The sequence below is a fragment of the Dreissena polymorpha genome, chromosome 2 (genome assembly GCF_020536995.1).
Source record: "Dreissena polymorpha isolate Duluth1 chromosome 2, UMN_Dpol_1.0, whole genome shotgun sequence".
In the NCBI taxonomy this organism is placed as follows: domain Eukaryota; kingdom Metazoa; phylum Mollusca; class Bivalvia; order Myida; family Dreissenidae; genus Dreissena; species Dreissena polymorpha.
This window is the reverse complement of record NC_068356.1, coordinates 66,230,542-66,255,227: the sequence shown is the minus strand read 5'-3', so window position 1 is coordinate 66,255,227 and position 24,686 is coordinate 66,230,542. Positions and strand designations below refer to the sequence as shown.

The following is a 24,686-nucleotide window of genomic DNA, read 5'->3' as shown; positions in this document are numbered from 1 at the left end:
TGCATGTTTATACGTTTTTTGCTTATTTTGTGAAAACTTTGAAAATCTTCTTGTCCATAACCATAAGGCCTAGGGCTACCAAATTTGGTATGTGGTGAAATCTTATAGTCCTCTACCAAGTTTGTTCAAATAATGTCCCAGGGGTCAAATTTCACCCTGCCCCATGGTCACAGAATAGAACATATGCTTATAAAGGACCTTTTTAGTGAAAACTTTAAAAATCTTCTTGTCAATTACCATTGGGCCTAGGGCTATTAAATTTGTTCAGGTGAGCGATTTAGGGCCAATGTGGCCCTTGTTATTAAAAAAATATCTTCCTGTTTTCAATGTTAGTTACATGACTCACATTTGTTTGTATGATGACATGTAAGCCACAGGTTGAGTACATTCTTTGTAATGGCCTTACATACTTGAAATATGATGATAATCTCTATAGATGTCACAATACATTACTTTTTTTCAATTTCATGCTAGGTTTGTCTACATTGTATTTTTAACTTTCCCATGTCTTTAATTAATAAATTAATTATGTTTATTTAAATTTTGAACAAAAAAAGAGATAACACATATTCTCGTTGATAATTGAATTATTTGCTGTTATCAAAATAAGCAGTCAGTTTGTGAGTTAAAACTTGAGAACATTAAATTGTTACAAGCAGTTTTTTGCTAAGCATCTATTAAGACATATCATTAATTAATCAATTTATAACTTGAAGAATTAAAACTGAGCTTTGTCCACCACATTCATAATTATAATTAAGTTACTCCTTAGCTAAATAAAAGACTATAGATGATTTAATTCATGTTTTCAACTCTGTTACTTAGAAAGCAAGGATTGCAACATTTATTAAATTATTGGTGGAAAATAGTGTCTGTCTAGATTCAATTGTTAGAGCAAGCGCAATTTTAAAGTAAAACATATTTCTTTTCCATTTTTGATATATTATAAGACATGAGCACAAATCACAGTATACCGTGATGTAATAAAAGTTATGTGTACTTATTTGTGATGAACATTTCTGTCAAACATTTTCAGAATATTAAATGCTGCAATCTAGTATTTTTGACTGTTTAACCAAAAGTAAACAACACAACTGTAAACATTTTGTCTTAAATATTTTAGGCTTAACCCAAATCGCTGGCATGCATTATTTTAAGCCCAGTTTTCCCAGAAGGTGGCTCAATTTGCTGTTCATTTGTACATGAAAGCAATGAAACAGGCCAACATCATATAGCTAGATGATTATAACTATACTTGATCAAACACAATAGGCTGAGGGTCTAAATGACTTGATTTATGACTTGATTCATGTTATTGGGTCTGGGTACACCAGATAAGGCACTCTTTGTACATAACATGCAACAATTGCTTTCAAATGTATAGCAGTTGTATGTTATGTGCAAAACAATCGAATTTAAAGGTAAGAATGCTGTTATTTTAGCCATTTTTGCGCTATATCCAGTTTATTTGTGTTACAAATACATGCACTAACAATAAAGTAGATATCAGCAGGCAATGTTTGGCATTTAAATTGCTGCCTAAATTATAAACCAAGGTCTGCTCTTTTGGTTGTGTTTAATGAATAATAGCAGTGGTTATTATTTGAAAACAAGTGCTGCATGTTATTTTGACAATTTAACATAAAGCTATACAGAGAATTCAATGTGCATGTCATTGACAATTTGTTCTAAGTTAGTTATGCTTATCCACGCCATGTCAAAATAAGATCGGATCTCTGCAAATTGTTTGTTCATGAGTCTAAAATACAATTTTACAATTAACATGTAATATAATAATATCCTCCTGCAAATACCAAGTATCATATTTAAAAAAGGAATAATGTTTTAAATAATATTTAATATAATTACAATCTTTTCTGTATACCGTATTCAGGAACTTAAACCAGTTATAAGATATTTAAATATTTAATGCATTATGTATTAAGTTTGTATTTGATTATTTACCAATAACTTATAATTTCACATTTATTTTGCTTGGTATTCTATATTACAGAGTCTTTGACCTAACTTTTTTCATGAAAAATCTATTGTAATTACACACAACAACAACAAAAAACAAACAAACAATCTTCACTATAATCAAAGCTGAAATATTTGGTCAGATGTTTGTTTAAAACAAAGATCTTTGATTTATAACTGCATTTTACAGATATAAATTTGCCATATTTGTTAAAAATTTTATTATCTTCAAACTTGATTTCTAATTAGCAGAGAATGTGTTCCCACCCACAAGCTTCAGTGAGGTCCCGAATGGGGACATGTACCAGGCAGAAGGATCGAACAAAGTGCTCACATGTAAAACAAGCAGTTTGCCTACGCCCGAGTATGGTTGGCTGAAGAACGACCAGTACATCACAAACTTTAGTACAACAGGCTACCAGTTTCGGTTCACCAATACCAAGCGCAATGACACGGGTTACTACCGTTGCGAGGCCAGGAACACTTTGGGTGCTTTGCTCAGTGCTCCTGCGGTTGTCACTGTCGCTTGTAAGATACTTGATTTTTTTTTTTAAAGATTTGTAACTTCAGGAAATGGCCATGATTTCATTTAGAAGCATTTTCATTTTAAGACCTGCATTCGTAAAATTATCAAATGTGATGTGAAACAGAGCTTTTTTCATGCTTAAGTTTTTAGACAGCCTAATTTACCTGATGTACATAAACACAGTTTTTTTCCATAGATTTGTCCATACTTAGCTTTTTATTATCCTCTGCATTGTCCTTCCATCTGTTAGTCTGTCCTTGTGTCTGTCTGTCACATAATTTTATAATGACTATATCTCAAAAACTTATTAAGATACATACAAGAATCTTCATGGTTGTAAAGATAAAGATGGCAGAGGATATCAATTTAACGAATTTGCTTGTTTTATTTTTAATTCTCATAACAACTTTTTTGTATGTTCACCTTAACACTGCATTCTGATTCTCAGGTGACCTGCTTTTGATTTACTTTCCTATTTCCTGTTTAAATTCAAATCAACTCATAAATATTGCTGACCAAAACTACTTCCATTGGAATTTAACTTTCAATCTTTTTTTTGCAGTTCTCAGTCATGCTAAAACATAATTACTTGTAAGAAATTTTGGAATTCTCTGCACGTGCCTAAAAAAGCCAATGCATGTTCTTGTTTCAGATATGGATGACTTTGAAAATTCCTCTCATATCTTCAATATGAGCATATCATCGGGACAAGCTATTGTTCTTCCAATGCCGCCAGTTAAAAGTGTTCCTTTTCCAAAATCCATCTCATGGACAAGGAATCAAATCCCGCTCAGTGTATACGACACACGGTACCAGATCTCTATAGATGGTGCACTAGTATTGCTGGATCAAACCACAACGGACAGCAACAAAATTTACCATGTTACGGCCACGAATACCCACTCTGATGGTCTTGAAATGTTAGGACCCCAATACCGGGTTACTGTTACAGGTAATGTTGTTATAACTAAAATTAACTAAAATTAATTTTTTTCTGCATATTAAGTCTGATCCCCAGTCACACCTATATTAAGGTACATGTACAAGTTAAAGGCCATGTGGGTACTTGTTCACCACGATTAAAAATCTATGAGCTGACAGACCATTTTGATGCTTATGTGTCAATTTTAATATCATTAATACTATGAAGTGTTGATAGCGATTTTATAAATGTACCTGTTTCTCAGAAAAGCAATTGATTGGTGAAAAGTTGATGGCATTACCCAGCCCTTGAACTTCCAAATAATGTTATCCCCACAGGGAGCAGCTATTTTTAAGTCACTCTGTTGTTAAGTCTGTCTGTCTGTCAGTCTGTCGGTTTCTGTCCCCATTAAATGATATGCGTTGAGCGAACTACTGTCACATTTCTCACGCCATTCAATTGAAGCTTAAAATATGTTGAAACCATGAAACCTGGGTGGTTCCCTTGAACAAATATGAAAAAGCAATTGAGGGGCATTATTTATGACATTGACAAAACTCGTCAACCTAGGGAAGAAACTAGTGTTTCCCGAGGAAGTAGCCCATACAACTCTCAGACCCGACATAGTGCTATGGTCAAAGGCGGCGAAGCGGGTGATCCTTGTAGAGCTAACTGTACCATGGGAGGAGAGGATCGACGAGGCCTATGAGCTGAAGAAAGCTAAATACCAGGATCTGGCAGAAGTATGCTGAGGTAGAGGCTGGAAGACATTGATCTTTCCGGTGGAAGTCGGATGCAGAGGATTTCCATCACAGTCGGTGTGGAAGATGTTTGGAGCGCTGGGCGCCGACGGAAGAGTCAGGAAGACTACAATCCATGCCCTTGGCAAGACAGCTGAACGAGCATCCAGTTGGCTCTGGTAAAGACGCAGCGAACCAAATTGGCAGCCATCGTATACGAGGTAGTGATTGGCCATCACAATCTGCCCCGCCACCTCGAGGTTGTACCAAGCATAAGGGGGCGAAACAACCTATGACAGGTGGAGCTTGGCTGACGACGTCTACGTTCAGCAGTTGATACTTTATCATCACATCGTTGTTTCAATGCTAAAATGCTTAGGACATGTGTCTAGCATTGTCAAAAGTTGAAAACTACCAAAATTATTCCAAGCAAAACTTGATGAATCAATGGTCAGAAAGTTAAGATTTCCAGTTTTCACAAGCATATGCCAGCTGTCAAATAACAAAATCATACATTATTAAAACTGAAAACAGTATAACAAATCATTGTTTATATATTTACTACATTTTGAATGACAATAGAGCCTTGAATTAATGAACATACACGTTTTTTTTTATTACATGATAAGCCGTTTGGGAAATCAGGGCTTTTTGCATGTGAGAAATGTGATGTCCCAGATAAGTCTGTGTAGTGTAGTCAGGGAACAACACTTTCCAGCAACACTAAGAAGAGACTTGTTGTCATCGAAAAATACCATAAAAGTGCTAAGTGTCACTCCAGAGTAGACTGTGTGTGCATTAAGACCAGTTTTCCCAGAACGAGGCTCATTATATCAGTTACCATGTATCTGTGTGCACTTACAGAGTCTGGGTTAACAGCTGTCCCTGCAAGCATCGTAGTGGGACCGAAGAATGTAACAGTGGTGCAGGATGTTGGAGACAGCATAAAGCTCGAGTGCATATGTAATGCCAGGTAACACACACACTTTGCTGAGTGAATTTAATCTTCTTTTTTATATAAACTGAACATTTAACTTTTTTAGGGCTGCTTCTGATGTGTAGCCTCTGGATTGGAAAGCCTGTTCCGATATTGGGTACATTTAAATTGAATGTCGTATCATGAATTTTTGCACCAGACATTTATGTTATTTCGATCATATGTAAAATTTAGCATTATTACAGTTTGGCTTAAGCAATAAAGCCTTTTTGCAACTAGTAAGTGAAAAAGGTATGGTAACATATAAATGAAATGCATAAGAAATGGGTTCATTGGGGTAGGAATGGCACGCCAGCTGTTTGGATTATCTACTTTGCACAATTGAAAATTGGATTGGCAGGTCCGTTGTTTCTGTGTTTTAGCTCGGCTGTTTTCGGATAAAACCCGAGGTATTGTCATAGCAAGCTCGCCGTCCGGCGTCTGCCGTCCGTGTCGTGCTTAAACCTTAACATAGGCTTTAAAATCAAAGTTCTTCCACATACAACTTTGAAACTTCATCTGTAGATGCACCTTGATGAGTTCTACATGCCACACCCATTTTGGGGTCACTAGGTCAAAGGTCAAGGTCACTTTTGACAAGCTTTAATTCATTCAAAACTGCACCCACAGCCGAGCATTGGCACCTGCTTTGCCGGCTCTTGTTATTTTTCACACTAATCTTGACGTCATATTTTGACCTTGTATCTTTCTTTCTTTTAGGCCATTATCAAGCCTGATAGTCCGCTGGTTCAGAATGGTCAACGGAGTGAAGACAGAAGTCATTGACAGCATTGACTTTTTGTTGCCTGTTTCGGAGAAAAATAGAACGTTGACCATAAAAAACTACAAACCCAGCCACAGCGGACTTTATATTTGCGAGGCCATGCTGCTTGGGGATGCTACACCTGTCACTGCGAATGCTACTCTTGAAGTGCATGGTGAGTATTTGTGTGGTGTTCTGAGAAAACTGGGCATAATGCATGTGCGTAAAGTGTCGTCCCAGATTAGCCTGTGCAGTCTGCACAGGCTAATCAGGGACGACACTTAACGCCTAAATTGGATTTTTGCTAAGAAGAGACTTCATTTAAACGAAAAATGTCATACAAGCAGAAAGTGTCGTCTCTGATTAGCCTAATCTGGGCCGACACTTTATTCACATTCATTATGCCCAGTTTTCTCAGAATGAGTCACATTTGAGCCTAGCTCTGTGAAAAAGAGGTAATAGATACTGTAAGATGCAAAATTGAAAAAGGTGCGCTCTAAGAAAAGGGGGTTTACTGAATGTGTTTAAGCGTTGTACCCGATTAGCCTGTGCAGTTTGCATAAGCTCATCAGCAACTACATTTTCCATCTTAACTAGATTTTTTTCAAGAAGAGTATTCCTTAATAGGAAAAAATACAATAAACGCAGAAAGTGTCGTCCCCATAAATAAGCTGCATGTTCTAAACTTTTGATGGATGAATTTGATCAATTTTTATAACAATTGATTTTTGTTGTGGAGTCTAGTAGTTTGGTATGCTGATACAACATGTAGTATAGTAGTGAGTGCTCCATCTAGGCCTTAATAGGGGCGCATCACCACCCGCCCGCCCTTTGACCTCCTTTATGACCTTTTTGATCTGATCTCATAATTATGTAGAAAGAAAATGAATGTAACCAAATTGGTGTCCCGTGAAATATAAATATTTCATAAAACAAACCAAACTTTTGATAACTGAGCTATTTAAAGGTAAGAGATATAATATATTGCTCTCAGTATTTTCTCTCAGATTGAGCATCAGTTATTTGTAAAAGCATTTTGTTGTAAGTGCAAATTTGCTATGGGCATTACATTCTTTTATAACACATGCTTGAATTTTAATGTGAAACTTGATCATAAGTATGACTTTAAAATATGTTCTATAATGGATTAAATGAGAAGTCTTAAATATGTAATTCTAGCCATATATACAAAGGATTCAGGTGTCAATTTATTTAGCATGAACCCTTTGAGTTACCAAATTTCATTAAACATTCATATATTCTTCCTTGGGAGGACATAGATTTTATGCTTCAGTATGGCTTATTTTTCATTTCAAATTACATGTACATACGTTTGACACAAATCTTTACAATGTAGGAAGTAACTATTTTGTGAATATTATGGAATTCTTCCTTTTTCAGAAATTGTTGTTGTTGTTATTAATGGCTTCTCTGAAGTGAGATATACTGAATGGAGGATATGCTTACATAACATATTTAATACAAAAAGATGGTATTTGTTGGAAATGTATTTTGCTCCATCAAACATAAGGAGAAACCATTCAGTAAATTATTACAGTACATCTGTTCATTTAATAGACTTCCTCCTGGTTCTAGCTTTTGGAAAAACCCACCAATAGGTGTGTACAAACAAAGCTGACTTCATGAAAGATCCATTTAAAATCACATTTGATATCAACTGTTCACTGTTTTAAGTAAATCATCATTGGCGAATAATATGAGTCAGTGTTGTCTGTACCTACACATATGATTTTTAGCATAGGTGCGTTTATGCTTATGGTATATACCACATTTCGAAAATCCACATCGATCGGTTGCCCTTTATGAAGCCTTACCTGATCAAAAATCAGACGAAATATCTATTTTATTTAGTATATGGTCATTCTTACAATTTTTTTTTGGAAATGTTTTTCTAACGTTTTCTTCCAAGAATATTGCTGACACCGTTTTTAGTGAATTTTTCTAAGACCGTTTTATGTCAAAAAATCTTCTTATAACCTAAAACAAATTTCGTTCGTAAAACAATTCTATCTGCACTATAAATCTCAATCTCCTACGCAGTGGCCTCCCTTATACTAGAAGTTACTGACCGGGCGAAGCAAGGGAAGTAACTGCTGTGAGGAGTTTCTATAAAAATCTGCATTCAGAAATCTGTATTCAGAACTCAATCTGTTGTGCACGTCTGCATCTAACGCTTACCACAAGTTTAACGACAAATTCTTGACGCAGACGAATAGGGTAACGTCTATTTTCATTTGTGAAAAGAATAGTTCGATACAGATCTGTCCGTGCTTAAATTTTGAAAGGCTTGGGTAATTATTTTTCATAAGCGTTTCAAACACTGATGTAAATGGAAAGATTATCTATTTAAATAGTCGGTAATTGTTTGAAATTATTGATTTGAGAAATTCGCGGATGACGATATCGAACTACATTATACCACGTGACGCCATTCTTCCCTGTATCTTGCACCTATGCTTTTAACGCCATCGGCGCTCTCGTTCCAAACTGTGGGGATACTGAAATAGGAAATTTGCGTCATAATATTGGTTATTTAGGGTCTAATTAATTACATCTTTCAATGAAGATAAAAATAAACACATGTTTTATGGCTGGTATTATTTGAACCCAGACTATTTCACTGTGGATAAGTGGATAAGGTGACTGCCTTGTGACTAGGAGGTCACAGGTTGATCCCCACTGTAGGGGTAGTCTTAATACCCCCCCCCCCCCCAAAAAAAAAAAAGACACCAAGTACTGGTTCTAGCCAGGAAACAGATTTCAGGGCATTTTTCAATAAACCTTCAGCTTTCTATGCAACAGAGTAAAATTAATAGGTTTAAACTATTTCACATCTCTAAGCTTTAAACTATTTCACATCTCTTAGCTTCAAACTATTTCACATCTCTTAGCTTTAAACTATTTCACATCTCTTAGCTTTAAATTATTTCACATCTCATAGCTTTAAACTATTTCACACCTCTTAGCTTTAAACTTTTTCACATCTTTTAGCTTTAAACTGTTTCACATCTTTTTCAGTGAGCCCATCGTTCGTCAACTCTCCGCTCCTGCAGGAGATCCTCAAAGACTACGGAGAGAGTATCACTCTGAGCTGCTCAGGACAGGGTATCCCTACCCCCACCCGGCACTGGTACTTCAACGCCAAGAAGTTAGACTCTGCCAGCTCAAATGACAGGTACATGCTGAGTATGGGCAAGACACGTTTTTGTAGTCAATTATTTTTGTTTCGGTCAGAAGCATTAATTTAGTCTGTGCCTGTCAGTATGCAGGAAATGTTTAGGAAATATATTTAACATCAGGTAATTTCCATATCTAGATTGAATGATCTTAATTTACAAAGTATATTACTGAGAATCTTTGGCTTAATTAACACATCAGAATGTTCTCTCCTCAATGCATACTTAATTGACAGCCTTTCGTGTCCTTCTAACCATAATCAAGTTATTGTGCGTAGAATAAAAACCCTGTAATTTCTCTATTCAATGTGTACTAAATTTACAACTTTGACTTGCTAAGCATAAACACAAATCGGATCAAGTGCTAAAACGTACAAATAAATATCTCTCTCCAGTGCCTACATAATTCACTGCAATATGTTTCCACCTTTAACAAAATTGAATTTCACTAAAACATAAATTACACATTATTTCCAGTGCATACACAATCCACAGCAATGGCTCACTAACCATTAACAAGATCTTGCTGGACAACGACGGTGTCTACCAGTGTTTCCTTAGGAATGCAGCCGGTGAGACTTACCGGGTCGTCCGTCTCAAGGTCAACAGCTCACCACCGGAGCTGCTAGAACCACCTAGCAATGTTACGGTTATCGAGGGGAACGAGGTGTTACTGAAATGTCGCACCAGGGGTGCACCAAAGCCTGTCGTAACTTGGACAAAGAGTGAGTTTTCATGTGATAAGCCAGTATTTGAGTTGCATTTTGGGAAATATGGGCTTTATGCATGTGCAGAAAGTGTTGCCCCATATTCGAATGTGCAGTCCTGCACAGACTGCTGATGGACTACAACCAAACTAGATTTTCACTAAAAAGAGACATCCTTTAAAAGGAAAATACAATAAAAGTGAAAAGTTTCATCCCTGATTAGCCTGTGGACACCACAAGCTTATCTCAACCACACTCAACGCACATGCATATGGACATTTATATTTATGTATACATTTACAGAAACCAACCAAGATGAGCGTCCAGCGGATGGCCGCATACTGGACAATGGTGACCTTCTGATAGGGTCTGCGCATCCCAGCCACACAGGCCTCTACTCCTGCAATGCTTCCAACAGTCATGGCTTCATCACAGCCTCTGCCCAGCTCACCGTATATGGTAAAGTCCCAGTGATTTTTTGTGTCAAATTTTGCGCCGAAGATCTGCCTCATTCCCATTCCCAAAAGTATATTTTCCTAAATGACTGCCTAAAAGGTAAAATCTTAATAAATATTTTATTTAAATAAACTACTTGCAACATTTAGTTCATTTTCTTCTCAAGCTCTGTAAGTTGAACCTTTGAAAATATAATATTTAAAACATTTTTATTTTTGTCAAGTTTTGGGACTCTAATTCTGCCCCATTCTCAATCTCAGAAAGTAAATATATTTTCCCCAAATACCTTAAATACCAAATTGAAACTTTCTGAATATTTGTTATATATATATATATATATAAATATAATATCAAACACATTTTTATTCTCAATTTAAAGCATTTGTTTGCACAGACAAAAAGACAACACAAATATTAGTAAAACTAACACTGTTTTTCTCAATTCAAAGGGCCCTTGCCCTATTCCCAAAATGTTGAAAAGAATACTGTGTTAATTAACCCTTTACTACTTAGATACATATTTTTACACATTCAAGTAACTCTCCGTCTGTTCAGGTTTTATGCTGTTTGATGCTCATCATTATCTAAGGGTTGGAATTGAAGCCTTTAAAACTTGAATCTAGTGAGACAGGTTTTAATTAAATTAAACTTTCTAAGGGACTACACATGTGTAAAAATACGTATCTAAGTGTTAAAGGGTTAAATGGCTAAAACCAGAACAGTTTACGAGTTTCATACTGTCAAGGTTGTATGCAATATGCTGCTTGTCATTATCTTAGGGTTGGAAATTAAGCCTTTAAAACTTGAAGCTTGTAAGAGAGATGTATAATTTGGTGCTTGAGGGACTACAAACACGTTGAAATGCATATCTAAGTGGTAAAGAGTGGTAAAGTGCATATATGTTGTTGTCTGAAACATCTTATCATTTGACATTCTTTTCCAGTAAAAACCCAGATAATGCTACCACCCCAGGGTGGCAAGTTCATTCGAGCTTCCACAGTGGAATTATTGTGTGGAGTGTCCCACGATCCTGGTATTGCAGTCACCTGGCAGTGGGTGTTCAAGGACAAGGTGAACTCAAACAGTGTGGTCATTGGGTCAGGAGGTCACATGACCATAGGTCAGGACGGAAAGCTGACCATCAACGGCATACGTCTGGACAACGTGGGCAATTACACTTGCAATGTCGTGTCAGCTGGTGGCAATGATTCGAAAACGGTGGTGTTGGAAGTTATAGGTAAGATGCAATCTTCTGTATACCATAGGTTACAGTTCATTATGCGTTGTTCTTTACCTCAGATTTCCAATTTAAATAGCTGGTGCGAGTGATACATTGATACATTTTATGCTGACTACTAACTAGCCATTTTATGTCAGATTTGCTATTTGTCATGTCTTAAAATCTTTTTTCCTCCATTTTGGCGTCAAAAACCCATGGTTGTGCGCTTTACACTGCAAAGAACAGTAAAAACAAGAAAACAAAAACAGAAATTTTGTGTAGTAAAATATACATGGAAAATCGTATTCAATGATGTTGCATTTTTGGATGCAATGTCAGATATGAAACTTTTAAGCAATAACCAGACTCCCCCACTATTATTTTAAGAAAAGACTGTTTAAAAATGTCTGTTTATCAGCATTTTAACAGAAACACATTTGGACAATATCATTTTTATGCCCCCTGATTGATAGATCAGGGGTATATTGTTTTTGTCCTCTCTGTTTGTCTGTCATTCTGTCCAAAACTTTAACCTTGGTTAAAGTTTGATAACTTTTGCAATATTAAACATAACAACTTGATATTTACCATGCATGTGTATCTCATGGAGCTGCTCATTTTGAGTGGTGAAAAGTCAAGGTCAACGTCATCCGTCAAGGTCAAAGGTCAAATATCATTGTATTTTTTTTCCAAAAACTTGAACCTTTGTTTAAGTTTTATCATAACTTTTTTAATATTGAACACAGCAACTTCATATTTGGCATGCATGTTAGTCTCGTGGAGGTGCACATTTTGAGTGGTGAAAGGTCAAGGTCATCCTTCAAGGTCAAAGGTCAAAAATTAAAAATAAATAAATAAATCATTTCTCCATTCAATCTCTTACTTACTTCTTGTGGAGCTGCACATTTTGAGTGGTGAAAGGTCATAGGGTGGCATATAGTTTTTTTACTGTTCGTCAGTCTGTCAGTCAGTCTGTCCGTCCGAAAACTTTAACATTGGTCATAACTTTTGCAATATTGAAGATAGCAACTTGATATTTGGCATGCATGTGTATCTCATGGAGTTGCACATTTTGAGTGGTGAACGGTCAAGGTCATCCTCTAAGGTCAAAGGTCAAATATATGGCTTCAAAGCGGCGCAGTAGGGGGCATTGTGTTTCTGACAAACACATCTCTTGTTTTATAAAAAATGTTTCAACATCGGTTGTTTCAGAATTACCTAGCCCACCAATCATCAACAGTGTCGTTCTTGACTCGGAAGATGTGAGGGCAGTCATTGTGCAGTTTAAACCGGATTATGATGGCAACACACCCATACGGAATTTTACCATACAGTACAAAGAAGTTAAAATAGGTAGACTGCAGTTGTTTATTTTTGTTACTCTTAAGCATTTATTATGCCCCCCTTCGAAGAAGAGGGGGTATATTGTTTTGCACATGTCGGTCGGTCCTTCGGTCGGTTGGTTCATCGGTCCGTCGGTCGGTCTGTCGGTCAATCTGTCCACCAAATGGTTTCGGGATGATAACTCAAGAATGCTTAGGCCTAGGATCATGAAACTTCATGGGGTACATTGATCATTACTGGCAGATGACCCCTATTGATTTTCAGGTCACTAGGTTAAAGGGCAAGGCAAGGTCACAGTGACTTTAAACAGTAAAATGGTTTCTGGATGATAACTCAAGAATGCTTAGGCCTAGGATCATGAAACTTCATAGGTACATTGATCAAGACTGGAAGATGACCCCTATTGATTTTCAGGTCACTTGGTCAAAGGTCAAGGTCACAGTGACTTGAAACATTGACTGGCAAATGACCCCTATTGTTTTTCCGGTCACAAGATCAAAGGTCAAGGTCACAGTGACTTGAAACAGTAAAATGGTTCCCGGATGATAACTCAAGAACGCTTAGGTTTAGGATCATGACACTTCATAGGTTCATTGATCATGATTGGCAGATGACCCCCATTGACATTCAGGTCACTAGGTCAAAGGTCAAGGTCACAGTGACTCGAAATAGTAAATGGTTTCCGGATGATATATATACATATATATAAACTATTGATACATTGGTCAAAACTAGCCACTCCTAAGTATTGCATAGTTTATATTGTCTTATTTGTCAATATTTGAAAAAATCTTCGGTGAAACAAAAAGGCAAAGAGGTTTAATATTTGACTTGTATTGATGCTCTACTAAGGTTCTTCAGATCATGCCTATCAGATCAAAATAGGCCCTTCCTGGGGGAGTGGAGGGATGAAATGTTTTGTATAGAATTGAAATTTGGTGTGTGACATCAGATGGTGAACCAATACAAAGGCTGTCCAAAATCTTGCCACTCCCCATCATAGATGAGCAATCTATGGAAATTTATGCTGATTGGTTTCTATTCTGGGTTTGCTCAAAAGTGTATCAAGTAGGAATACATTTTTGAGGACAAAATCTTGTCCTATTCTGGACCAAATAGTTATGTATAAAAAATTTGTTTTGAAACCTATAAAAAGAATGTCAGAGAGTCATACACATTCTATTTAATTGGTTTGGATCCAGACAAAGTGAAGGCTGTAAGTGATCTGACAGCAATAACATACAATTTGAACAAAATAGCCCAATACTTTATTTTGGCCTGCTTTGGAAAACTGGGCTAAATGCATGTTTTTAATGTGTAATGCCATAATAGCCTGTGCAGTTCCCACATGCTAAATAGAGACGGCACTTTCAGCCTAAAGTTAATTTTTGTTGAGATGAGACTTCCTTCAAACCAAGAAATGTATACAAGTGGAATGTGTTGACCCTGATTAGCCTGTGTGGACTGGATCTCTTCACATTTCAAGTCAAAGTGAAAGCTTTCAGTAGTCTTACATAAAAATAACAAAATAATGAATAAGATTGGAAACAAAACAGCCCTATCATTCATTTATCAAATAAAACTATACCACTGCCTGTTGTTTGACAGACGAGACGACGGAGTACTGGCAGACCTCCAGTCCTCAGATATTGGCCAGTGCCAGGGTGACCACAGTTAGGGGGCTGCGTCCTGCGCGCAGATACCAGTTCAGAATGTTTGCCATCAACGACGTGGGCGAGGGTGTACCAAGCTCCGCAGAACCGCGCATACCCATAGAGATGCCGCAACAGCGTAAGCTTGTATTTCTATATACAGTGTACCCAGTATAATCAGGGATATTATTTCTCCTCCTTTAAGCTGATTTTCCTCCTTTAATTAAAAAATATGCATGAACCATTTATAGATTTGGAAACAAATGAAGCTTTTAATTGAATCCTGTAAGGGGTAACGCATTTTCTCCCCTTAGGTGGTTATAGAATCACACCCCTGATAATCATATTAAATTTAGGTAACTTCTTGTTGGTTTCAGCTCACTTAAGCACGAAATGCTCATGGTGAGCTATTGTGGTAGATTGCCCTCCAGCATTGGTCTTCATGAGTCCAAAGCTGTAGGTAAAAATTTGCTTCAAACAACATCTCCTAAACCCCTGTGCTTATTTCCACAACAAAACTTCACTGGTATTGTCCTTGGGTGACGCATTTTTGTGAAGTTGTTCAATTGGTCTGTCCTGCATCTTAGGTAGGTGGCCAGGGCTTAAAATATACTTACAAAATGGAAACTTAAAAAAAATCTCTTAAACTTCAATGCTCATAGGTTAAATATTAGGTGCTTAACTAACATTGTCTGTATTTATGGAAATGAGGATGATGACGAAGATGGGTAAAAGTTACAATGATGAGGATGATGATTTCTTTATAATAATGCAGATGATAATTATAGACTATGCTGATTTGTCTATTTCCAGCCCCAAGCGCTCCACCCAAAGGATTCCTGGGACGGACTACAGGGAACCAGTCTATCACGCTGTTCTGGCAGGCACCTGACGAGGAGTCCCTCAATGGCATACTGCTGGGCTACATCATACGCTTCAAGCCGTTCGGATATACCTGGGAGTTGTCTTCTCAACTGAGGAACGTGTCGCTGTCTCAGATTAACCCCGGAAATCCAAGCTTTGAGTTGACTGGATTGGAGTACTTCTCGAAATACGACATTCAGATCGCTGCGTATAACGTCAAAGGGACGGGCGTTTATTCTGGCTCAATAACGGTAAGTTTCTTAAGAAATGTATCTCATGCATTTTAATTTCCTATAAAGTGAACCATTGTTGTTTTCTTAAAAGTTGTGTATAGCAAATAATACACAAAAAGTTGGGCATTATTATTATTACAAGTCATGTAAGTATGTTGTATGCTCTTTCAGTTAAACAAGTACTTTTTAGTATTAAAATAGTATTAGCTTTGTCTGTGCAAAAATTCAGCACTCTGGGCCTTTCTTGCTCTCATTTTATTATCTTTTTTAGTTAGACTATTTGACTCCTAGTGTGAGCAATACAACTCACTTAAATGTCAGCATTGGCGTCTGCATACAATGTATTGCTAATGTTAAAGTAACATCCCTATATAACTGCTTCTACTTCATGTATCCAATTACAACATCACAACATTAATGTGTTTATTGTCTTTGTGTGAGGTCACTTATCAAGTTTCATATTTATGAACTTGAAGGTTCAATTAAATTCATCTGAAAGATGAACCTTTTAGTAAAATTCAAGTTTACATTTTAGTGCAACTCCTTAATGTATCTGGGTCTGAGTAGTCACCAAAATCTATAATTTTGACTAATGTTTTTTATGTAGAAAAGCCAGGTTAAAGTTTGCGTTATAGTCGAAATTGTATGTAACAAAGACATGTCTATTCGCTAATATGCAGACGATGCTTGCAAAGTAAATTAAATTCAAGTAAATTAATTGTTATAAGGTGCAAATTTACTTTCTTGGCAAGGTCACAATATTTGTTTTCAATGTATAAATTGTCTGCGTTAAGTTTGCGTGCACTTAATAACTTCCTCAGATATTCAACTAAAAATTTGTCATACTATCAGCTGACTGACAGAAAATGTACATTATACTATAAAAGTATTACACGCTGTCTTGGGACAACTGTTGGTAGTATGAGCCTTGGCATGGGATAACTGGGCTTAATGCATGTGCATGACGTGTTGTCTGCACAGGCTAATCAGGTACAACACTTTCCGCTTTTACAGAATTGCTTATTAAAAGGAAGTCTCCTCTTAGCAAAAAACATGTTGAGGCAGAAAGTGTGGACTGCATAAGCTTATCTTGGAAAGCACTTAATACACATGAATTAAACCCTGTTTTCCCAAAGTGCGGCTGATTTGTATATTTTTTAAGTAAACTAAAACTTTTGACATTTTTAGTAAATACAATTCCCTTTTAACCAACAGTATGAAACTTGGGAAGGCCACCCAACCTCAGCGCCACGGCAACTGCAAGCCACGACCCAGAACTCCACTGCTGTCAGACTCACTTGGCTGCCTCCTGATCGCCAGAACATCAATGGCCGTAACCTAGGTTACAAGATCCTCTACAACAAGATGGGGGATGCGAGTAGCATTCTATCATTGACAGTGCCACATGATGCTTTGAATCCTATTGGAAATCAGTCGACTACACTGGCTGGGTAAGTTGCTCTTGTTTTTATGCATATAGTTGCTGCTTCGTCTGTCCGTCCGTGCACAATTTTTGTCCGGGCTATTTCTCAGTAACTAATGACCAGAATTCAATGAAACTTTATGGGAAGCTTCACTACCAAGAGGAGGTGTGCATATTATCAGCGGGTTCTGGTCAGATGATATTTCACAGAGTTAAGGCCCTTTGAAATTTTCCATTAACTGTACATATAGTGCAATTCTTGTCCGGGCTATTTCTCAGCAACTAATGACCGGAATTCAATGAAACTTTATGGGAAGCTTTACTACCAAGAGGAGATGTGCTTATTATCAGCGGGTTTTGGTCGGATGATATTTTACAGAGTTAAGGCCCTTTGAAATTTTCCATTAACTGTACATATAGTGCAATTCTTGTCCGGGCTATTTCTCAGCAACTTATGACCGGAATCAATGAAACTTTATGGGAAGCTTCACTACCAAGAGGAGATGTGCATATTATCAGCAGGTTCTGGTTGGATGATTTTTCACAGAGTTATGGCCCTTTGAAATTTTCTATAAAAAATTTATTGTCCCCCCAACTACTGTGCCCTCAAGACGTTTCCTTTTATCTGAATATATAGTGCAATATTGTGACAAAAAAACACTTAAGGGAGCATCATCTGTCTCTGATGGTTTCTTGTTTTTTTAATTTATCAAGGATTTCAATTAGAGCAGAATCCTGTGTTTTGATGTCTGCATTTTGCAATATACTTATTTTTGACTTCTGCAAATTACAGTCCACTCTCGTTATCTCGACATCGGATATCTCGATATTCTCGATATGTCGAAGTAAGCTCAATGTCCCAACTTTTTTCCTTCTTTATCTATATAAATAAACATCGCATATCTCGATTTTCGTTATGTCGAATAATTTGATATCTCGATATAACATTTTGTCCCGAGTCCCGATTTTACATGTATTTACTGTGGTTTATCTCGAAGTGCGAATAACTGTTCCAGTGTCGGCAAAAGATGCGAATTTTTTTTCTTTGATACTTCACCGTCCCGCTTCGCCCTGCTGCTCCCGATACTGTGCGGTATGAAATTGATCCGTTAATTGCATCAATGATCATACGTGTGTAATGTCGTTATCCATTAACACTTGAGTAAGGCCTGTCACTTTAACTCTCACATTAACATCAATTAACTGCAATTAATACCCAGCCTGCCGAAAGGCCGAAAGATTAATTGTTTTTTACAAACAACATTCCAAAATGCATGAAGTAATATTTTTGCGTATATAAACTGTTGCAAATTCGTCTTGATTGGACGTTAATTGCATCATAACTTTAAATAGTTACATTAACGGATGTTTACTCGACAGTTTAGAAAAATTATAACCGCATGTGTTCATGCAATTCTGTAATATTTAAAACGTCATTTTAAGCATTTAAATAGCAAAATTAATCGTGCCTCGTAAAAACGCGTATATATCGGGTAAAGATTATTATGCCACACGGTGACGGCTTTAGTTAGACCACTTAGCATGTATTAAGATGTTAAAAACAGGGTAAATTTTCGTCTTATTTTTTCTTTGAAAACGCCTAATCGGATATCTTGAACTCTCGTTATCTCAATATTTTTTCTTGTTCCCGCCGACTTCGAGATAACGAGAGTGGACTGTATCTTCCTTGTATCATTTAACGTTTATAAAATGTGTGTTATGTCACACATATAGTATTTCTTGCAATTTTGTTTGTTTAATTAAAATATACAATTGAAAATTTGCAGAGAATGAAACCTATATAGAGAGACAAAATAATTCTGGACCTCAGTATTTTGAACACTTTAAATGATCAAGGTCCAGGTCATTTGACTCCTAATGAAATCCTTGAGTTTATACATTATTGACCAAAATAATTTTGCCATGGCGTCTTCAAATTTTTACTGTGCTGTGTTGGAATTGAAGAATGTGCTGTAAAGTAGTCTGGATATGAACCTGTGTAGGAATTGAAGAATGTGCTGTTAAGTAGTCTGGATATGAACCTGTGTAGGAATTGAAGAATGTGCTGTAAAGTAGTCTGGATATGAACCTGTGTAGGAATTGAAGAATGTGCTGTAAAGTAGTCTGGATATGAACCTGTGTAGGAATTGAAGAATGTGCTGTAAAGTAGTCTGGATATGAACCTGTGTAGGAATTGAAGAATGTGCTGTAAAGTAGTCTGGATATGAACCTGTGTAGGAATTGAAGAATGTGCTGTAAAGTAGTCTGGATATGAACCTGTGTAGGAATTGAAGAATGTGCTGTAAAGTAGTCTGGATATGAACCTGTGTAGGAATTGAAGAATGTGCTGTAAAGTAGTCTGGATATGAACCTGTGTAGGAATTGAAGAATGTGCTGTAAAGTAGTCTGGATATGAACCTGTGTAGGAATTGAAGAATGTGCTGTAAAGTAGTCTGGATATGAACCTGTGTAGGAATTGAAGAAATTTTTGTGCTGTAAAGTAGTCTGGATATGAACCTGTGTAGGAATTGAAGAATGTGCTGTAAAGTAGTCTGGATATGAACCTGGCTCTTGGAAAAAGACTTATCAGGGATAAGACTTTCTGTGTATATGGTCATTTTCATTACTTTTCGTTTAAAGAAAGTGTTTTCTTAGCAAAAATCCACTTAAGGCAGGAAGTGTTGTCCCTGATTTGCCTGTAGGGATTGCATTAACTCTTTCAGTGCGGGAACCAAATTTTGAAGGCCTTTGCAAACAGTTTGGATCCACTCATCAGGATCCAAACTGTTTGCTATTCTGATAGTATTCTTTGAAAAAAAATTAAAAAAAATGCTAATTTTAGAAATTAAGCAGACAACATTTTAGCAGACAACAAATTTCCCAGCATGCACAGGGTTATGACCTGTTTACCCAGAGTGATGCTCATAAGTTGACAGTTGTTGATGTTCAAGTGTTCTGTATATTGCAGGTTGTTCAAGTACACTGAGTACACGATACGAGCGCTGTGTTTCACAGGGGGCGGAGACGGTGTGATTAGTGGATCTGTCACAGTTAGGACAGACGAGGATGGTATGCATAGGTGTAGCTTGAGATCTGTCCTGAGAATACTGGGCTGAATGCATGTGCTTAATGTGTTCTCCCAGATTAGCCTTTGCAGTACGCGCAGGCTAATCCGGGACTAAACTTTCATTTTTCTTTCTTCTAAAGCAAGTTTCTTCTTGGGAAAAATCCTGTTAAGATGGAAAGTGTCATCCCTGATTAGCCTGTGCAAGCAATACAGGCTAATCTGGGATGACACTTTACATGCATTAAGTCAGTTTAGACAGTAGTTGGCTTGCTTATACATGTACAGCATAACGCTATGTATTTGAAGATTATGTCACATTTCACTGTTAAGTAGAGAGATGAGTATATTAAAAAAGCCATAATAGATAACCTGTAATGTGAGTCCAATAAGATTTTTCAAGCTGTGTGCTCAAGTCCATAGGCCATTATTGATCAAGTGTGCCATTATGATTGCTTACACATCGGTCATGTTTTAATCTCTAAGTCTTTAAAATGTATTTTATTTAAATATGCAATTAGCTTTTAATTTTTATTGAGCGCACATGTTCCATTATTCTTATGAAGGTAATGCATCATGCACCATACATTACAGTTCCCTCCAAGGTTGGCTCCCTTACGGTGACTAACATCACAGATACTTCCATGACAGTTAATTGGACACCACCTCAAGAAGTCAATGGAGTGCTTGTCGGTAAGAACAATTTGGGGTGAATTAATAGAGCCTCAATTTGGGAAAACTGGGCCTAATACATGTGCCAAAAGCTTACTTCAAGATTAGCCTGTGCATTTTGCAGCACAACACTTTCCTTCTACACTGGTTTTCATTTAGTAATGGCTACCTTTAAACAAAATATTTCATAAAAGAGGAAAGTGTCGTCCATGATTAATCTGTGTGGACTGCACATGCTGGTATGACACATTATGCACATGCATTAAGCCCAGTTTTTCCAGTATAAGACTTGAAAAATCACTTTATATGAGAAACATAACATGTGTCTGTCATTCGTAGAATTATATGTACTATGTTGCTTTATGCATCCAACTTTAAGGTATAAATTGTGAAGCTATTTTTTGTAGCACATATATGCTGTTAGTTCTCATATGTAATAATGTTAAGTAATGGTCTTTAAATGCCAAATTTTTATTATTATATTTTAAAAGTAGATATCACAATTTATTATGCCCCCCTTCGAAGAAGAGGGGGTATATTGCTTTGCTCATGTCGGTCTGTCAGTCGGTCGGTCGGTCCGTCCACCAGGTGGTTGTCAGACGATAACTCAAGAGCGCTTGGGCCTAGGATCATGAAACTTCATAGGTACATTGATCATGACTTGCAGATGACCCCTATTGATTTTGAGGTCACTAGGTCAAAGGTCAAGGTCACGGTGATCCGAAATAGTAAAATGGTTTCCGGATGATAACTCAAGAACGCATACGCCTATATCATGAAACTTCATGGGTAGATTGATCATGACTTGCAGATGACCCCTATTGATTTTGAGGTCACTAGGTCAAAGGTCAAGGTCACGGTGACCCGAAATAGTAAAATGGTTTCTGGATGATAACTCAAGAGCGCATACGCCAAGGATCATGAAACTTCATGGGTAGATTGATCATTACTCGCAGATGACCCCTATTGATATGAGGTCACTAGGTCAATGGTCAAGGTCATGGTGACCCGTAATAGTAAAATGATTTTTGGATGATAATTCAAGAACGCATATGCCTAGGATCATGAAACTTTATAGGTAGATTGATCATGACTCGCAGATGACCCCTATTGATTTTGAGGTCACTAGGTCAAAGGTCAAGGTCACGGTGACCCGAAATAGTAAAATGATTTTCGGATGATAACTCAAGAACGCATATGCCTAGGATCATGAAACTTCATAGGTAGATTGATCATGACTCGCAGATGACCCCTATTGATTTTAAGGTCACAAGGTCAAAGGTCAAGGTCACGGTGACCCGAAATAGTAAAATGATTTTCGGATGATAACTCAAGAACGCTTTTGCCTAGGATCATGACACTTCATAGGTACATTGATCGTGACTTGCAGATGACCCCTATTGATTTTCAGGTCACTAGGTCAAAGGTCAAGGTCACAGTGACAAAAGTCGTATTCACACAATGGATGCCAGTACAATGGACAGCCCATATGGGAGGCATGCATGTTTTACAAACAGCCCTTGTTTATTTGGTATCGACTGTCAACAAATACAAGATTTGATATAAATAGAATGTTATAACCAAAGTGACTTTATTTGTAAAATAAGCTTCAAGGATCAGCAAATAAAGTATACAATTTGAACTGTTTCCTTATTATTATTTAATTTGTTTATAAAATGACACAGAATGACTTAAATATTTTTTTTTTATGCAGGTTACACTTTGATGTACGAGGAAAAGGGAGTCAGCAGTACAAGAATCAGTGTGAACAGGAGCGCCATTGAGAATCAGTACAAGATTACCAGCCTGCGCCCAACAACAAAGTACACAATATATCTGTATGCGTCAACGCAGAAAGGGGCTGGCCCCTCCACGACTGCAGACGTTGAGTCAGGGGTGGAACCAGGTAAGGGGTCAGAGTTCAGAAACTGTTTTGATATGTGCCTCGTTCTAGAAAAACTAGGCTTAAAGAATGTGAGTAAAGTGGTGTCCTAGATAGGAAAACTAGGCTTAAAGAATGTGAGTAAAGTGGTGTCCTAGATTAACTGGGCTTAAAGAATGTGAGTAAAGTGGTGTCCTAGATAAAGAATGTGAGTAAAGTGGTGTTCTAGATAAAGAATGTGAGTTAAGTGGTGTCCTAGATAAAGAATGTGAGTAAAGTGGTGTCCTAGATAAAGAATGTGAGTAAAGTGGTGTCCTAGATAAAGAATGTGAGTAAAGTGGTGTCCTAGATAAAGAATGTGAGTAAAGTGGTGTCCTAGATAAAGAATGTGAGTAAAGTGGTGTCCTAGATAAAGAATGTGAGTAAAGTGGTGTCCTAGATAAAGAATGTGAGTAAAGTGGTGTCCTAGATAAAGAATGTGAGTAAAGTGGTGTCCTAGATTAACCTGTGCAGTACACACCAGGGACAACATTTAACGCTTTTATGTTATTTTTCGTTTCAAGGAATTCTCTTTAAAAAAATCCAGTTAAAGTGAAAAGTGTAATCCAGGATTTGAGATGACTCTTTATTCACATGCGTTTAGAGACTTGATATTATGACTCTTTAATATTTCAGTGTTACCCACAGCACCATACAACCTCGGGGTGTCTAATATTAGAGAAAGGTCAGTGTTGCTACAATTCTGGCCTGGATTCGATGGGAAAACTTCCATCTCCCTGTGGATTGTGGAGGCTGCGCAAGGGCAAGATGCCACTGATTTCCAAGAAATTTTCTCAGTAAGTGCTTAAGTTGTTGTGGATTTATTTTGGTGGCTCAAATTGCTTTTGAATGTCTTATATTTTATTTCATTCTATTCCTTTAATATTTAACTAAATTTTGTGAGCGTTGAATTCTGTTCGCTTAATTTTGTTTCTTATGATGTTTTTATGTGTTGTAATTATATGTATGTAATTATCAGTTTCCATGCATTTTAGAATCTTTATACAAAAAATTTGTTAGATTATTTCATATATAGGACTTTTCTGGCAAAGATTTTATTCACACAAGTTAGAACACGAGGACAAACAAATCTTCAGAAAGCAAGTAAATGGCATCATAATATTCATTCACAAAATTGCTTCTTAATTCACCTGGCTTTAAATGGAATATTATGATAAAAAATATTTATTTTATTTGTTGCTTGACTTTTCAGATACACGATCCAGACGCGAGATCCCTGCAGGTGACCAATCTTAAACCCTACACATACTATCAACTGCGCATCATTGCTGTGAACATTGTTGGGCGCAGTCAGCCAAGCAATGCGTCCCGACAGTTTCAGACCATGCAGGCGGCCCCTAACATACCCCCAGGAAATCTCACAGTGAGGACCCTGAACGCCACCGCTCTTAGAATAAGCTGGACGGTAGGTGCTTTTATTTTATGCTTTGGGTAACAGCAGTGGTTTTTCCCCTGATTCCTTGGTTTCTTATTTGACTGAAATACTCATAAATATTTTGTTCAGATCTGGGTAAAGACTTGAAGCTGCTTAGAGGATTTTAAGGTGCTTTCATGATTGGAAAATAGTGCAATGAAAACATGAACATAATATAGTTTTAGGAATTTCCAACTGGTGGTGTGTTTTTGGCAATATTTGAGTTGTTTTCTGCAAGTGTTGAACAACAAGTTATTAAAATATGGATTCATTTACAACAATGGAAACAAAATTGCATTCCGATGTCCTTCTTTATTTCAGCCACTGAGTCAAAGTGACTGGAACGGGGAACCAAAAGGCTACAAGATCTCCTACAGACGTAAGATGGTCCCGACGTGGACCAACGTCACTCTTGCCAACGGTGTTAACATGAACAGCTTCATATTGGCCTATCTCCAGGAATGGATGGAGTACGAGGTGAAGATACTGGCTTACAATGACGTCGGAGACAGCTCTTTCAGTGCCGTGGTGTTGGAGCGGACTCGTGAATCTGGTATGTTTAATATTTTAGCTGCAGTCTGGATAAGTCCAC

The 24,686-nt window shown here is 37.1% G+C and overlaps 1 protein-coding gene across 3 annotated transcripts in view; it reads left to right on the top strand.

Annotated features, from left to right (window-relative positions):
• LOC127867404 (protein sidekick-like) overlaps positions 1 to 24,686 on the top strand; it is a 76,579-nt gene that overhangs the window by 6,813 nt on the left and 45,080 nt on the right. For 2 of the 3 annotated variants that reach the window (XM_052408522.1, XM_052408520.1), the window contains exons 2-19: positions 2,230 to 2,508; positions 3,159 to 3,458; positions 5,033 to 5,141; positions 5,865 to 6,082; positions 8,947 to 9,103; positions 9,582 to 9,829; positions 10,115 to 10,270; positions 11,211 to 11,504; positions 12,699 to 12,839; positions 14,439 to 14,621; positions 15,296 to 15,597; positions 16,795 to 17,030; positions 19,971 to 20,071; positions 20,661 to 20,759; positions 22,453 to 22,644; positions 23,296 to 23,456; positions 23,873 to 24,085; positions 24,416 to 24,647. In XM_052408522.1, the coding sequence (XP_052264482.1) occupies positions 2,230 to 2,508; positions 3,159 to 3,458; positions 5,033 to 5,141; positions 5,865 to 6,082; positions 8,947 to 9,103; positions 9,582 to 9,829; positions 10,115 to 10,270; positions 11,211 to 11,504; positions 12,699 to 12,839; positions 14,439 to 14,621; positions 15,296 to 15,597; positions 16,795 to 17,030; positions 19,971 to 20,071; positions 20,661 to 20,759; positions 22,453 to 22,644; positions 23,296 to 23,456; positions 23,873 to 24,085; positions 24,416 to 24,647 (3,621 nt within the window). The remainder of the gene's footprint in view (positions 1 to 2,229; positions 2,509 to 3,158; positions 3,459 to 5,032; positions 5,142 to 5,864; positions 6,083 to 8,946; positions 9,104 to 9,581; positions 9,830 to 10,114; positions 10,271 to 11,210; positions 11,505 to 12,698; positions 12,840 to 14,438; positions 14,622 to 15,295; positions 15,598 to 16,794; positions 17,031 to 19,970; positions 20,072 to 20,660; positions 20,760 to 22,452; positions 22,645 to 23,295; positions 23,457 to 23,872; positions 24,086 to 24,415; positions 24,648 to 24,686) is intronic. The other variant, XM_052408521.1, reaches the window with a different exon arrangement.